The sequence below is a fragment of the Onthophagus taurus genome, chromosome 10, assembly GCF_036711975.1.
Source record: "Onthophagus taurus isolate NC chromosome 10, IU_Otau_3.0, whole genome shotgun sequence".
NCBI classification, from domain to species: Eukaryota; Metazoa; Arthropoda; class Insecta; order Coleoptera; family Scarabaeidae; genus Onthophagus; species Onthophagus taurus.
This window is the reverse complement of record NC_091975.1, coordinates 3786118-3799684: the sequence shown is the minus strand read 5'-3', so window position 1 is coordinate 3799684 and position 13567 is coordinate 3786118. Positions and strand designations below refer to the sequence as shown.

The following is a 13567-nucleotide window of genomic DNA, read 5'->3' as shown; positions in this document are numbered from 1 at the left end:
AAGAAGTAGCAGATGCGATAAAAACTTGAATCCAAAGAAAATCCTAAAAAATCTTAGAGCACCTGCCTAGAAAATTTATAGTCATGCTGACCAACGCAGCTATTAAATTGAAAAATATATCTGCATGCTGGAAAATTGTAGAGGTTATCATGTTACAAGAGTCTTTCCTTCACATCTCTCATACCTGTATCAAGTTTGTATTTGCAAGTTTGTAGTTGAGACAACTTTGTAAAAGTCTATATCATCTTTGTATCAATTTTTCGCCACCTCTAGCATCCAGCAAGTCTGAAATAGCTCTGTACATAATTGAATCTTCATCAGACTGCATCATATCTATGCTCTCTTGCATCAACTTTAGTGTACCCTTTAGCGGAGAATTTTATGAACTTATTAGTCTTGAATAAAAATGAAATAAATAAAACCCGGATATGTTACAATATACATTCATATCGGCAAAAAAAACCAAAGGGATCCTGATGACCTAAAAAAAAGGGACGAAGAAGAACCTAAGATCTCCATTTATTATAGAACCAATATTCGAATATATTTCCCAGTAGAAATACACCGAAATTTGTCGAGAATCCCGGAGATTTTTGACCGAAAAAAAAAATAAAATAAAATAAAAATCGACCATTACAGACATTTTTGATTATTTTATTTCGCCGCGAATGCTTTTATGTGACGCGTCGTTATTTTCAATTTGCGATTGACGCTTTAAAATTTATGAAGACGGATTATGATCGGAAATGGCTTGTATAAAAAAATTAATGTGATGAAAAGTTAAAAAAAATACAAATTTTCAGTTGTTTCCCCATAAATATATGGAAAAAAGAAAAAGTTGTTGAATTTAAACATGAAAAAATCGCAAGTTATCGAACGTCTACATCTAACAACGGTTTTATTATCCGAGTAATAAAACAGTTTACGGTTTCGAGCTGTACGTTATGGGAGACGTGTTGATCCCTACCAAAAAATAACTATACCAACGTTCGCTTTACGATGGAACCGTTAAAACCAAACCGAATTAAACGATCCCCTAAGGTTTTCCCATCTGAATCGAAGTCGTTCATTTTTTTCCGAAATTTTAACGATAGAGTTCTTGCAATCACAAACTTTATTTCACCCCCTTTTGTTATGTTTCAATATCGACGTAGATTGCAGTTTATACCTTCTGTTTGTGATTGGTGATATTATTCGTAATAATTTGATTGACGTTTTATTTTTGATTTTAACATAATTCTGTTAATATAATGGTTTTATATGAGACGGTTTTGTTTAGCATGTAAACAAGCTTTCGTAATTCGTTTCCAGCTTATTGGGCTTTGGGTACCCGGCGCCTGTGTCTTAGATTTAACAGACGAATGGCTCAATAAACCGTGGATATTGGATCGGGTAAGAAATTACAGGTTCGGGACATTGTAGTTTTATTGTCGTGGTAGTACGCTTAACAAGACAATTTTATAGTTTTCTATAACTGAGAAATAATAAAACAAAAGGAAAATATTAATCAAAAAGAAATTGAAATGAATACCTATTGTTCGAAATAACCATCAAACAACCATGAACATCACGTTGCTTTATGAAACGAGTGGCCATCAATCATCCTTGATAATGTCCATATCTCTTCGTATCACACTCACCGCACACGCACAGATTTTATTACGAAAGTGCCCCAATCGTGATTTGCAAAGCAAAATGAAAAGGGTGTATTTGCATAATGATGGAATTTTGGACGCGTAAATTCACATTTATCCATCAATTTCTATGTGCCAATGGTGTAGTTTCCAATTCAAAATTTTATGTATTTAGGGTCTAAATTGACGTTTGTTGGAAATGAGGTTAAAAAAGTGAGGTGTGTTCTCCAAAATACAGACACACTTTCATCGAAAGCTCAGATAATTGCGGAACAACTAAAACTAGAGCTAAGTCTAACACCACTAAACCTAGAACTTGAACCATTCGGGTTGGCCCGAATGTTAAACCCGAATAATAAACGTTTTATTGTTTATAACTTACAATTTATAATATTTCTCCAGTACTCGGCTCCTCGCCCCAATCACCTCCCTCATCCATCTTTTGCTCCTACCCCCTCTCCAAAATCTGCTTCCAGTCTATCGCCTCCTACTTTAATTCACTACACTCTCTCAGCATATGTTCCTTCCGTCTCTCCTCATTGCCACAGCGGAATTTGCCCACCAATGGCAGTTCCTCTGCCACTATGTCCCCATATCTTACATTATAATTTCCATAACTGTCTCTGCAATCTTATCCTGCGTCTGTATGTCCCTGTCCCTATCTCACAGTTCTCTCCACTCTTCTGTCAATATTGTGATTTCTAAATAGTGTCAGTTGAAACAGCTAGCCAACAAGAGATGGCGCTAGTGTGAAATAAATAATTTCTTATTTTCCGTAAACGTCGTAGTTATACTTGAATAAACTCACCTCGAAATTTATTCACTGTTTACTACTTAAAGAACTCAACTTCCTACGTCGATGTGAAAAAGTAAAAACCAAACTTTGAATCGATTATATTATCATAAGCTATATTCGCGACCAAAAAGTTTCAAAAACCTTTTAGACCTAAAATTTTTCTATATATCTTTGGATGGTGGGCTTAAAATTTGCTATTTTACATAAATTTACCAATCGATTCGAACCCAACTCGGCGGAGATTTCGGTTTAGCCGGAAGCAGTGTGTGAGAACGACTCGATTTACGAGTCGATACGAAATCAGCTTTCAAAGCATTTTTATCATTTTGCATTTCCAACTGCACCAACCAACGTTTACGTTTATTTTTTGCAACGGAAATCCAGTCGAAACCGAAACGAAATTTTAAATTTAAAATTGTCAAAACAAAATAATTTGTGATTTTGATTTTAAAAAGTTAATTTTGTTGGGAATAATTTATGTTGCGTTTTAACACTTTAAACCTTGACCTCGTTTCTTGGGATTTATTTACCGTACATACTCCGTAATAGTGACAGATAAGCGTGGTACAGTACAAGATTGCCAATTTAAAAGTTTTATCGTCAACCGAGAAAATCCTAGCGGTAAATCGACCACGTTTATTTCAACTACTAGATAAGCATAAAAATAACGTATTAAATCTACATTACATAAACCTCTTTACAGTTGAGCTCTTATTAATTACTAAAAATTAATTAATTACCGTGTTAAGTCTCATAATAACGTTGAAACAATTTTGATATTTTAACGAGTTAAAATGAAAATTTAATTGAATTACCCGCGCCTCCACCAAAAGTGGTCAGGCGAACCGTTTCTAAAAGCGAATCAAATTGAACGACATGGAAACAAACAAATTGAATTCCATGGAAAACTCATTATCGCGAAAAGGAACCCTTTCTCTAATTACGCCCGTATTGTCTTCAAGTAAAAAGAGATCGATTCAAAGATAAGGTATAAATCTGTCTTCATCAGAATTGTTTCGTTAATTGATAACAAACAAAAAAGTTTATACCGAATACAACAATGTTTACTTTAAGGTCCCCCAAGGAATTCTAATTACGTAAATTCCAAGAAGAGGTAAATTAATAATCTCGACATTTAATATTTCGAAAGCATAACTGCCAGTTTCAGCTTTAGCTTCTCGTAATGATCCCATATTATCTGTTTAAATCTTTACCCAAAGGAGCAATTTAATTTAATTAGACATCATCTCAAACTAATAAATGTCTCGTTGTTAATAATTTCCTAGATGAGTCGACTAAATCATTAATAAGATGGAAATCGAGGGTTTAAAACGAAACGGGAAAGAAAAGATTCTCGTTTCCTTTAAAACTTTTAAAAGGGATCTTTCAATTTTCCAACTAAGTTCGCCTTGATTTAAACGAACCGTGAATTCTTTTTGGAAAAATCAATTTTATTAAGAGTATGGATAGGATATACAAGTTTGACCTAAATCCAAAACGGGTTTATTTGAAACCAGAAAGGCTTATTGCGTGTCCTGAAGCAGTATGGCACTCGGAGAACCGAAGGAAACCAAGCTAATATTTAGTTTACATCAGCAGTTCGGTCGGATATTCGCTATGCATACACGTGACCGACTGATTCTGACGTTTATCTAGTGTTATACGACCTGTGAGAGTACGTGTATTAACTCGATGAAAACTCACTTAGTGTCCAAGACACACAAAATTTGGGGTTAAAAACAAATTTACTCAAAAAATTACGCAAAAAAATACGCTCACGTATCTAAATGTAAAGGCAATGCTTAGATTAAAAAAGCACCACCATAAATTGTGTAGCAAAACTCATTGCAGATATCATCGCACAAGTTTCAGATTATAAGTCATGTATATGATAGTCATCTAGGATCGTCGAGTATATGTCAAATACGTTTAATTAATACTATCTCACCGTCCTCAACACAAAAAATTATAATCCGAAAAGATAACCTTTTAAGAACCTTAACAAAATCGTTTCTACATAAAATAAGTTAATGTACTTTTGAAGGAAATTAACGGATTTGTTGAGTTTAAAATCACATCATCCAGATTATCTCGAGCTTTTGTAGATTCTATGTGGTTGTTAGGATAGATGCGCCATGAATAAACATCCTACGACACTAGCAGAGGGTTTCTAGGGGCGACTTCAAAGTTCTTGATTACACTTACCCCATCGTAAATGTGTTTAGTTTAAGTTTGCGGTGCATTTGCAAATTCGCTCGTTAGATCTAGGCAAAGCAGCTGCTTCTTTAACAAATTTCATGTTTTAAATTTCATTTTAATACTATTTTAAACTAGCGATTTTTCCAATTTGTGATCTGTCAGATTTGTTTTTCGTACATATGTTCGTCGGTTTAATCTGTTTTATTTATTTAATTTAATTTTTTTTTGTTCGTTCTGGAATTTTAAATACAAAAGAGGATTTTCGCTTTCGAGCTTTTAAATAAAATATCCCGGCAACTTTCCGGGGGTCTAAACGGGCAAAACATTGTTGGTGGAGACAAAGGGGTGGGTAAAGGTTTTGATTAAATCCTGAAGATGGAAGAACGTGAAAACGGTCAACGGATAGGAATATTTGTGAATATTACGTATTTAAACAATAGGATAGTATGTTGTATGTGGAGTAAAGATCGTTTCGACCCAAATCGACGTTTAAATGTTTAAACCCGGGGCGCATCTGAACGTAATTTACATCGCGGGCGGGACACAAACCGCGACCTAATTTATATCCTATCTCATAGGAGTCATAAACTCGCCCCAGTTTGGATCTAATCCAACCCTGTAAACACTTACACTCGATAACGATAATCAAATAATCATAATTGAGTTATCATGTCAAATTAACTAAGTTTTCACATTCCTGTGATATGTCATCGGGAGTAACAAAGAGTATTCAATTACTTAGCATATTTCGATGACAAAATGTTAATACGGCCTCGTCCTAGAGTACTTAAGGTTGGTTATATAACCCCTGAAAAGAGGACCATATCGATTTTCCTCTTCGTCGTTTATAAAATATGCACGCCTCGAGTGCATTTTGGGCCTGATAAAAACTTCAGGCGCGTCCATGACCGTGTATATCCGATAAAAATTAAAGCGTAACTAACCAAATAAAAGCAACCGACACGAAATCCAACGAGAATAGATAAGATGCGTTCTCCTCTTTCGATGTTAACATCAACGTTAAAACTTGTAAAATACGAGCGGATGTCGCCGTCGCATAGAAGTACTTTTACCGTTGCTTTTTCACGTCGTCAAAGTTTGCACTTAAAATTCAGCCAGCAAAGTTGGCGAAGGTACGATAACTGGAAGAACTCTTAGAAAAGAAGTCAAAGAACAAATAGAATCTCACTTTTATATAGTAATATGATACTTCCTTTCCATAGTTATAATCCAGATGAGGCTGACGAAGAGAGAAGAAAAAATTAAATCAACTTTCGTATACGATACCCTTTTAGGTATACACAAAAGCTCGGCATATCGAAATCAAACAGTTTATAAAGATAGCAACCGTCCGTATAAAATAATGCGTCGAAACGAGTTTCAACACGTCGAGAACCGGGTCGATACCAGACCGAAACCACACCACCACGCAGTGCCTCCCCAACAGCGAAAATCCGAGTCCGCTTCACGAATCCAACAAATAATTCTACCGTCCGTTGAATTCCAATGCGAACGAACAGATCCAATCCGTGCGCATAAAGTCTCCTTTAAAATGTCTAAAACACAAGGATAGGTCGTTTAAAAACAAACGCTTTCACGAAGTCTTTCGAACCAGTTGCGCGCGTCTTTTAAGATGAACTGGTGAAAACAAGTGGTGTGGAGGCGGGTTTCTTTTTGTGCAGTCGATTTTGGTCAAAGCAAAGTTGAAAGTGCTTTGTATAACCCACTTCGAGGTTGACGAACTTTGCACCCGGCACAATACTCGGACCACTTGGAATTACACCAGCTGTAACCCAACAATTTTTAAATTCAAAGAGATAAAACCCCCGGGTGATGTTTTTTAACTTAATAAATGTTGAATACAAAAATAGTAACAAAATTACATGAATTGTGAGAGGTAAAAAATAATTAATAAATTTTGGCGGAGGCGCCTCACAGTCTAATTAATATATCTACACACCGAATAACTATAAAATGCTGTCAAATAATATGCCCATTAAAGCATACTGATTATTAGAACAAACTTTTTTGATACTTCATTGATTACACCCAATAAATTTTTCCTTTTAGTAAGAAATTCATTTTGTCGATTCAATTCACACCTCAAAAGCTGTTATCAAGCCGAACCAGACGGCCAAAGTAAAGATATTTCCCCTGGGATACGATTCAAGGGTCACATAGGAGGGATTGAGGCTTATTTGATAACCTGCTCTTCAAGAAACTAGTTCACCCCAATTAATTGATTAACTTAGGCGCTCGGGTAGACGCATGCAAATTGGACCTTTTAAATTCGAGCGGCCAATTGACGGTATAAATCGTTTAAGCTCGAAGCTTGAGGGGAAAACGGAAAATTTGTATGCAGTATGTCTCGATCCTGTCGTGGGAAATTAACTGTACTTCGTCATGCAGAAATCAATAGCGAAGCTTGGGTTTTATTAAATGACGTTTCGATTTCCTAAGCCTTTCACCAGAATCCTATTTACCATCAATTCGTTTACGGAAAATTTAACATGATGAAATAAACTTAATCTTAAAGGTTTTTTGAATTTCTTTTTCTTTTAGGTCAGAATAATGACTGAAGATCCAGAACCGGATAAACCTGCTATAAGGGCAGGTTTTCACTGACATATCTTGATTCTCGGCTTTCGGGTGTAAGAAAATGAGTAGAGACGAGGTCCACGTGCGAGATCGATTGCTGATGTTGGCCGAATCAACGGGATCGCATAAACCGTTCAACGTGAAAAGGAAACCGGCAACGTTGAAGGTCGCTTCGAAGAACGGCCCGAAGCTGAGCGTGCAAGATTTCGTGCGTATGGATCCGGGTTATACACCGGATATCGAACATTTGGTGTTTCCTGCGAGAAAACGGAATCCCCAGCAGGTGGCACCACTAAATCCACCGACCGGAACCAGCAGTCAACAAGGAAAAACTAGATCTAGATTGGCGGAAATGTTCGCATTAAGTAGACACCTTCAGCAAAGATCAGTTGATAGAGATTCGAAACCAAGAAGTAACGTTGTAAATGTAAGTTTTTTTTAAATTTTAATTTAACAAACACATTTACAAAATTAACATGTCAATAGCAAAATTGGGTAAAATTGAATTTGCTGCTTGACCGAAATTGTTTTTATTATTTTAGGACAGAATGCGTTTTCAAATAATAATTGTCATTATGTTCAACCCGGTGGCTACAAATTTAATCGATTAACCTGCGATATTTCATTGAAGCGAAACGCGTTGTAAATTTTCCGATTTTATTACGACTTAAACGAGGTCCGAATACGTCGTAACTTCCGTTCGAACGCGGTTAAGTTCGAGGCGGAATTCCGACGAAAAATATGCAAATTTAATTACGAGTTGCCGATCTCATGCATACCTAATCGCGTGGTGATGGCACGGATTTCGAGCTTTCCACATAACGTTATTTATTTCTTTCTAAAAGAAGTTAATATTTAGAAAGAAAATCATTCCATTTAATTTAATGGACACAGTCCAAAGACACGCTTTGATGCTATTAATGCAATTAAAACCTTACCTGGAGCTACAATCGCTTCCGTTTGAACGTTTGTAAAGTAAATAATCGGATGTTTCAGGTGGAGAAAGCCCTCAATCTAATCGATGGTAGGTAATTAACTTCTCCGCTTCGATACTCGTAGTGATCTTAAAAGATATTTCTTTATTATTGTACGATTAATGTATATTTTGAGTCTTTTTGTACCCTTTTAGGATTTTAGGATAAGTAAACATTGAGTTAACAACCCCTAGCGAGCTTCCTCCCCCAATTTACTTACTTCCTAACTTAAACACACGTAAAATCCGATTTTCTACCCATTCTTTTCTTCATTCCATCCAATTTAAAGGGAATTTCAACGAAGTGTAAAATTTACTGTAGACAAATCAAATTCAAAATTGTACAAACTACTTCATGACAGATTTTTTAACTTAATCCTATCAATAAAAAAAATCATTCAAAAATAAGATTCAAATAACATATTTTACCAATTCAACAATGGTGGATGCGCATACAAATAGTCTAGTAAAGTGCACCATACAGTGAAAATCTGAAGATTATGCAATCAGAGTTGCAGACAATGAGCTTTATAATATCTTCATAATGCATTATAAAGTATACTTTATATTTCCAAAAAATTTTTTTTCCATATTTAATCCATATAAATTACAATGACAAATATCGACTTAAACTTTACGAGAGAATTCTCTTATCCTATTTAAAAAATCGCGCTCAGCTTAAAGGCTCCTGGTTCACTCTAATGAAGACGTATAAGACGTAGACGACGTTGCGCCGCTGGCATCGTCCGAGTAAAAAGCAACCGGAAGTGAGGGGCAAAATCGTCGTCGTCGTAAGCTTAACCAAGTCATCCGTCGTAATATATCCGGACAGTTTTATTTGTGGTGTTCTTTAAGCGTCCTTTCTATAATTCTACACCAAGAATACCGATTGTGGTATTCTTTGATTCTTTGACACAAGTTTACTTTTCTGAAAACAATTCCAATCAACTTGACGATTTCCTCTAATTAACTAGATTGCTTACGAAGAGGAATGAAGTTGAGATAGAAATGGTTGTGCTTGTTATATCAAAAGATGACTTATATCTTATATTCTGTAATAAAGGTAAAAATAAATATGAAATACGACGAAGACACCGCTTGGATATCGCTAGGTAATATTCGCTAGACAATAAGCGAGGAAATGTAAAAGCCGACGGTGTCAAACTCTCATAAATATTTTACGAGAGAATCGTGATGTGAGTAAGAAGTTTCTTTAATGTAGTAGGCAGATAAATTCTAAATTATATCGTTCTTAGCGCATCTCGCTACTTAATTACGTAACAAACACCAAACTATTTCCTTGCGTTCTTCGCATAATTGCGGACGAAATTATTCAACTACGGTCTACATCAAAGAGTAACATTAAAATTAATCATGTGCGGGAACACAACACGCTGAGTTTTAGAATGTAATTGCCCGAAACGTTCATTTCTGCGATCCCACGGTCATCTAATGCACTTCCTAGTATACAGGGTGAAGTGAAGTTCTGAACGTTCGAGTATATTGCAAAGTCTTGTTATGATTTTTTTTTCAGCGGAGCGTGGACAGTGTTCTGGAACCACCGAGGTTGCAGGCGCCAAGAACCAATCCGGACTCCTCCCAGAGGTGGATTGTGGAGGAACCGGTTCGACAAAACTCTTCAACTAGCAGAGTCAGTCCGGCGAAAGACGTGGACATGGCTGCAACCAGGTGAGTGGTTTTATTTTTAAACAGCCTTTTAAATGTCTATGTTTAGATTTACTTTTACTTTGGTAAGCATTCGCCGTTTGACCTTAAACATTTTTTTTTGTAATTAATTGTGCAGGAAACTATCTTGGGTTCAATTTCTAATGCGTAATTGAAGAAATTTACTTTCATTTTCTAAAACCATATATTCAAGCCTGATTCAATTTATTAACAATTAAATCAAATCTTGTTTTTTGAAATATAATTTCGAGTTAATCAATTTAACATTTATATTAACAAATTTTACTGCGTAGAAAACTCAGGAGAGATAATTCAAACCCACACGAGTTCAATGTCCAGCTTATGCAGAGTTGGATCAAAGCCTCAAATTTTTATTTAAATTTAAATTTTATTTAAATTTCATAAATAGTGGGACGAAAAAAAATTGCGAATAATTAAATCGATGTGGGCAACAAGTGTTTTATAACACATTTAAGATAACTGTTGGTATTTCCTTCACGTACGCACAACAAACGCAAGGTTCTTGTACTCGGGTCCTCCGAGGTCGAGATCCAAATATGGCAACCAGACGCTCGTAACCACTCCTTTTTTATTATTTCAGGGGCCCCAATGTGTCGGTGCTGCACCTACGCGGTCCCTCTGAATGGGATACCAGCCCCACAACGGTTTTTGCCGCAACCACCACAACGGGAAATTCAAGAAGTTATAATAGGAACAGTACCAGCTGTGCCCCTTTAACGAAACATCAATCTTTAGGGGGTTATAACCAATATAAATATGGCCAACAAAGTTTTCATTCATCCGGAAATGATAGTAGCTCTGAAATTTATCTGGGAAGTAGTTGTCATAGAGAATTATCGCCTGTGAGATGGTGTGATAAAGAAGTCGATGGGGTTTATTTGGGAAGATCAGGTTGGGTACAGGTTCAGCAAAGATCTTTAGACGATAGAAGGACATCTTATGCCACATCAGATTCCTTGCAATCGTCAAGAAGAATCGGGATTAAGTTAGCTGATTATCACTGCAAAAGTGAGCCGGGAAAATGCCCAGAAAAACCAAATAGTAAAGTCGAAGCGCAAAGACCGGCTTATCTTCCTTTACGAACAAGGGATTACGAGATTATTCAACCATCAAAAACCCCTTCTCCGAGAAGCGTCCCAGAAAGCTTTTCTCCTCCTTCAATAACACCCATTATATCACCTCCCCCTGCTTTCCAAGATCGAAACCAAAAAGGGAAGTCGAGAACGTTTTTCGGAAAACCCCCATTTCTTCCAAGATCTAACGCAATCGTCGACAGCGATGTTAGCCCCCCACCATCACCGCAAGTAACATCAACTTGGAACCCCCCTCAACGAAAATCAAAGAACGCCGATTTAAGATCTTATCCAAGAATCCCTCAAACGAAATCCCTTGAAGATACCACCGCAAATAGACGAACCCAATTCGTTCAAAAATACGGAGAATCCTCATCTTCGAGCTCATCATCAATGGGATTTAGAAGCTTAGACAGCTACGTTCCTAGAGTAGCAATGCCAAGATTGTCCGAAAACACGGACTCTTCAATCGATGTTTACGAAGACGCCGATGATGAAGACAATAACTCCTCTTCAGTTATGAGTGTGGTGAATGTCGAAGTTCATCGTCCGAAAGAAAAAGCATCACCTTCAAGTCGCCCACAAAGAAGCACTTATAGAAGTCAAACCAGAAAATCACCAGCTGGATCTGACTCAAATAGACATAGTGGGTGTCCATCTCCAACATCTTCAACTAGTTCTAGCGGCGAATTTCCATCGGGGACGATGCAACAATTAAGAAGATCAGCTCCAGCAAGGCAATATCAAATTCAAGAAGATCCATCTTTAAGGGTGAGAAGATCGAGAAGTTTACAACTTCCAGATAAAAAAAATAATTATAGAAATCCTGTTAAAATTTCACCACAACAATTACAACAACAACAAATTCAACAACAACAAATACAACAACAACAAATTCAACAACAACAAATACAACAACAACAGATTCAACATACAGAAAGTCATCGTGTTGTGGTTAAAATTCCTGAAAGAAATAAAAGAAGTAAAGAAGAAGTAAGTGAAGAGATGATAAGAGAAGCTGAGGTGGTAACTGGATTTATTTATGGAAGTAGAAGTCGCGCAGCTGCTCAAGCTTTATTAATGCAAAGATACAATAATGCGAGAGATGAGAAAACCAAAGAACCAATTAAACCCAACAACGGATATAACATTTATATCGTTGGTAATAAAGATAAAAAAGTTTTGCAAAGAGGTTCAACAACCCCTAATCTAACCAAAGTTAAATCAACAACAACAGAAGTAAAAAAACCTTGTACTTCAGATACATGTGATTTTTGGCCCCATTGCGCACATAGAGATTCATTAACTAACCAATCAATGATGAGAATATCTCATAGTTATCCGACTCATCAACGATCCCTTGAAAAAAGTAGCCCGGAATCAACGAAACCGCAACCGAAAAGGTTATCTAGGGCGGATACGGACGTCCGTTATCAAAGAAGACCAACCCAGCAATTTGAGACGAAAAGATTGAGTCCCATTAAATCTAGTGTTGTTCAAAACGACAGGAAGTGTTCGCCTGTGAATGTAAATGTACGCGGGGTGTCGCCAGTGTCGCGTAATCCGAGTAGTTCTTCAACAAGTAGTGATTTATATTTAACCACTTCTGATAGGGCTTCATCTAGGAGTCCAAAAAATGCTAAAAGTTCCGGTGCGTCAACTCCTTTAGAGGATGTGCCGAAAAAAGATGAACCTATCCGCGAAATGGTCCTCACCAGACCTGGAAGTGCGCCAAATGAGGAAAAGAAAAGCGTTGGTTTTGAAGATGCTCAACAAAGATCGTTGTCACTCCCTAAATCTTTCTTATCAGGAACTTACCAACAACAAGAGTAAGTAATTTTAATTTGTTACCATTATTAATTATTATAAATACATAATCCAATTTATTCAGCATGAAGGATTTGCTTGATTTACTTCAGATTTAAAATTAATTTTAATTAATTTAAACTATGCCCGTTATCATAATTTCACACCAACGTTATACTAAAAGCATTAAAATTTAAACCCACCATCCCTTAATAACATCTCTAAGGATGCTCCCGACCTGTCTCATCCGGAACGTTGTGACATCCAAAACTCGTAATTAATAATGATGAATCGTAGTTTGTTCTCCAGGGAAATTGTGTTCTCTCAAAATGTTATTAACGCTATTATTGGAAGTTCGCTTAAATTCTACGACTTATCGACCGAGAAGAAGGTCGTAAAACCCCCCGTGAAGAGGAGAGGAGAGTCATAACAGACGTCGCGCGTCCCTACTTTGCCCAACAGGTATGTTCCATCCTAAAATGGAACATCTGCCGTTTGCAGCATCCTCCAGGAAACAGCTGCCCTTCACTTCTAATTAGAAGTGTCTGGTTTGCCTTCCTTTTTCTACGAAATCCGGAGGGGAAAGGATAGAGGAAATGGGTTTTGTCAAGAAAAGAGCACGTGTTACATAAAAACCGTCCAAATTTTGATACAGTTTTAAATTACATAAATCTAGTAAAAGTATTTAATACCCTTTTATGTAATCTTCATTTCGTGATGTGAAAGTGTACAACTTCCTTCCAGGTTATTCTGACAATGAGTGAGCCATTTACGCGTTTTA

The 13567-nt window shown here is 36.5% G+C and overlaps 1 protein-coding gene across 4 annotated transcripts in view; it reads left to right on the top strand.

The window, feature by feature from the left end:
• LOC111428500 (Rho guanine nucleotide exchange factor 3) overlaps positions 1 to 13567 on the top strand; it is a 41122-nt gene that overhangs the window by 12315 nt on the left and 15240 nt on the right. For all 4 annotated transcript variants that reach the window (XM_023064044.2, XM_023064041.2, XM_023064042.2 and 1 more), the window contains exons 2-4: positions 7192 to 7654; positions 9735 to 9889; positions 10488 to 12809. In XM_023064044.2, coding sequence (XP_022919812.2) covers positions 7289 to 7654; positions 9735 to 9889; positions 10488 to 12809 — 2843 coding nt within the window. In that variant the 5' untranslated portion in view covers positions 7192 to 7288. The remainder of the gene's footprint in view (positions 1 to 7191; positions 7655 to 9734; positions 9890 to 10487; positions 12810 to 13567) is intronic.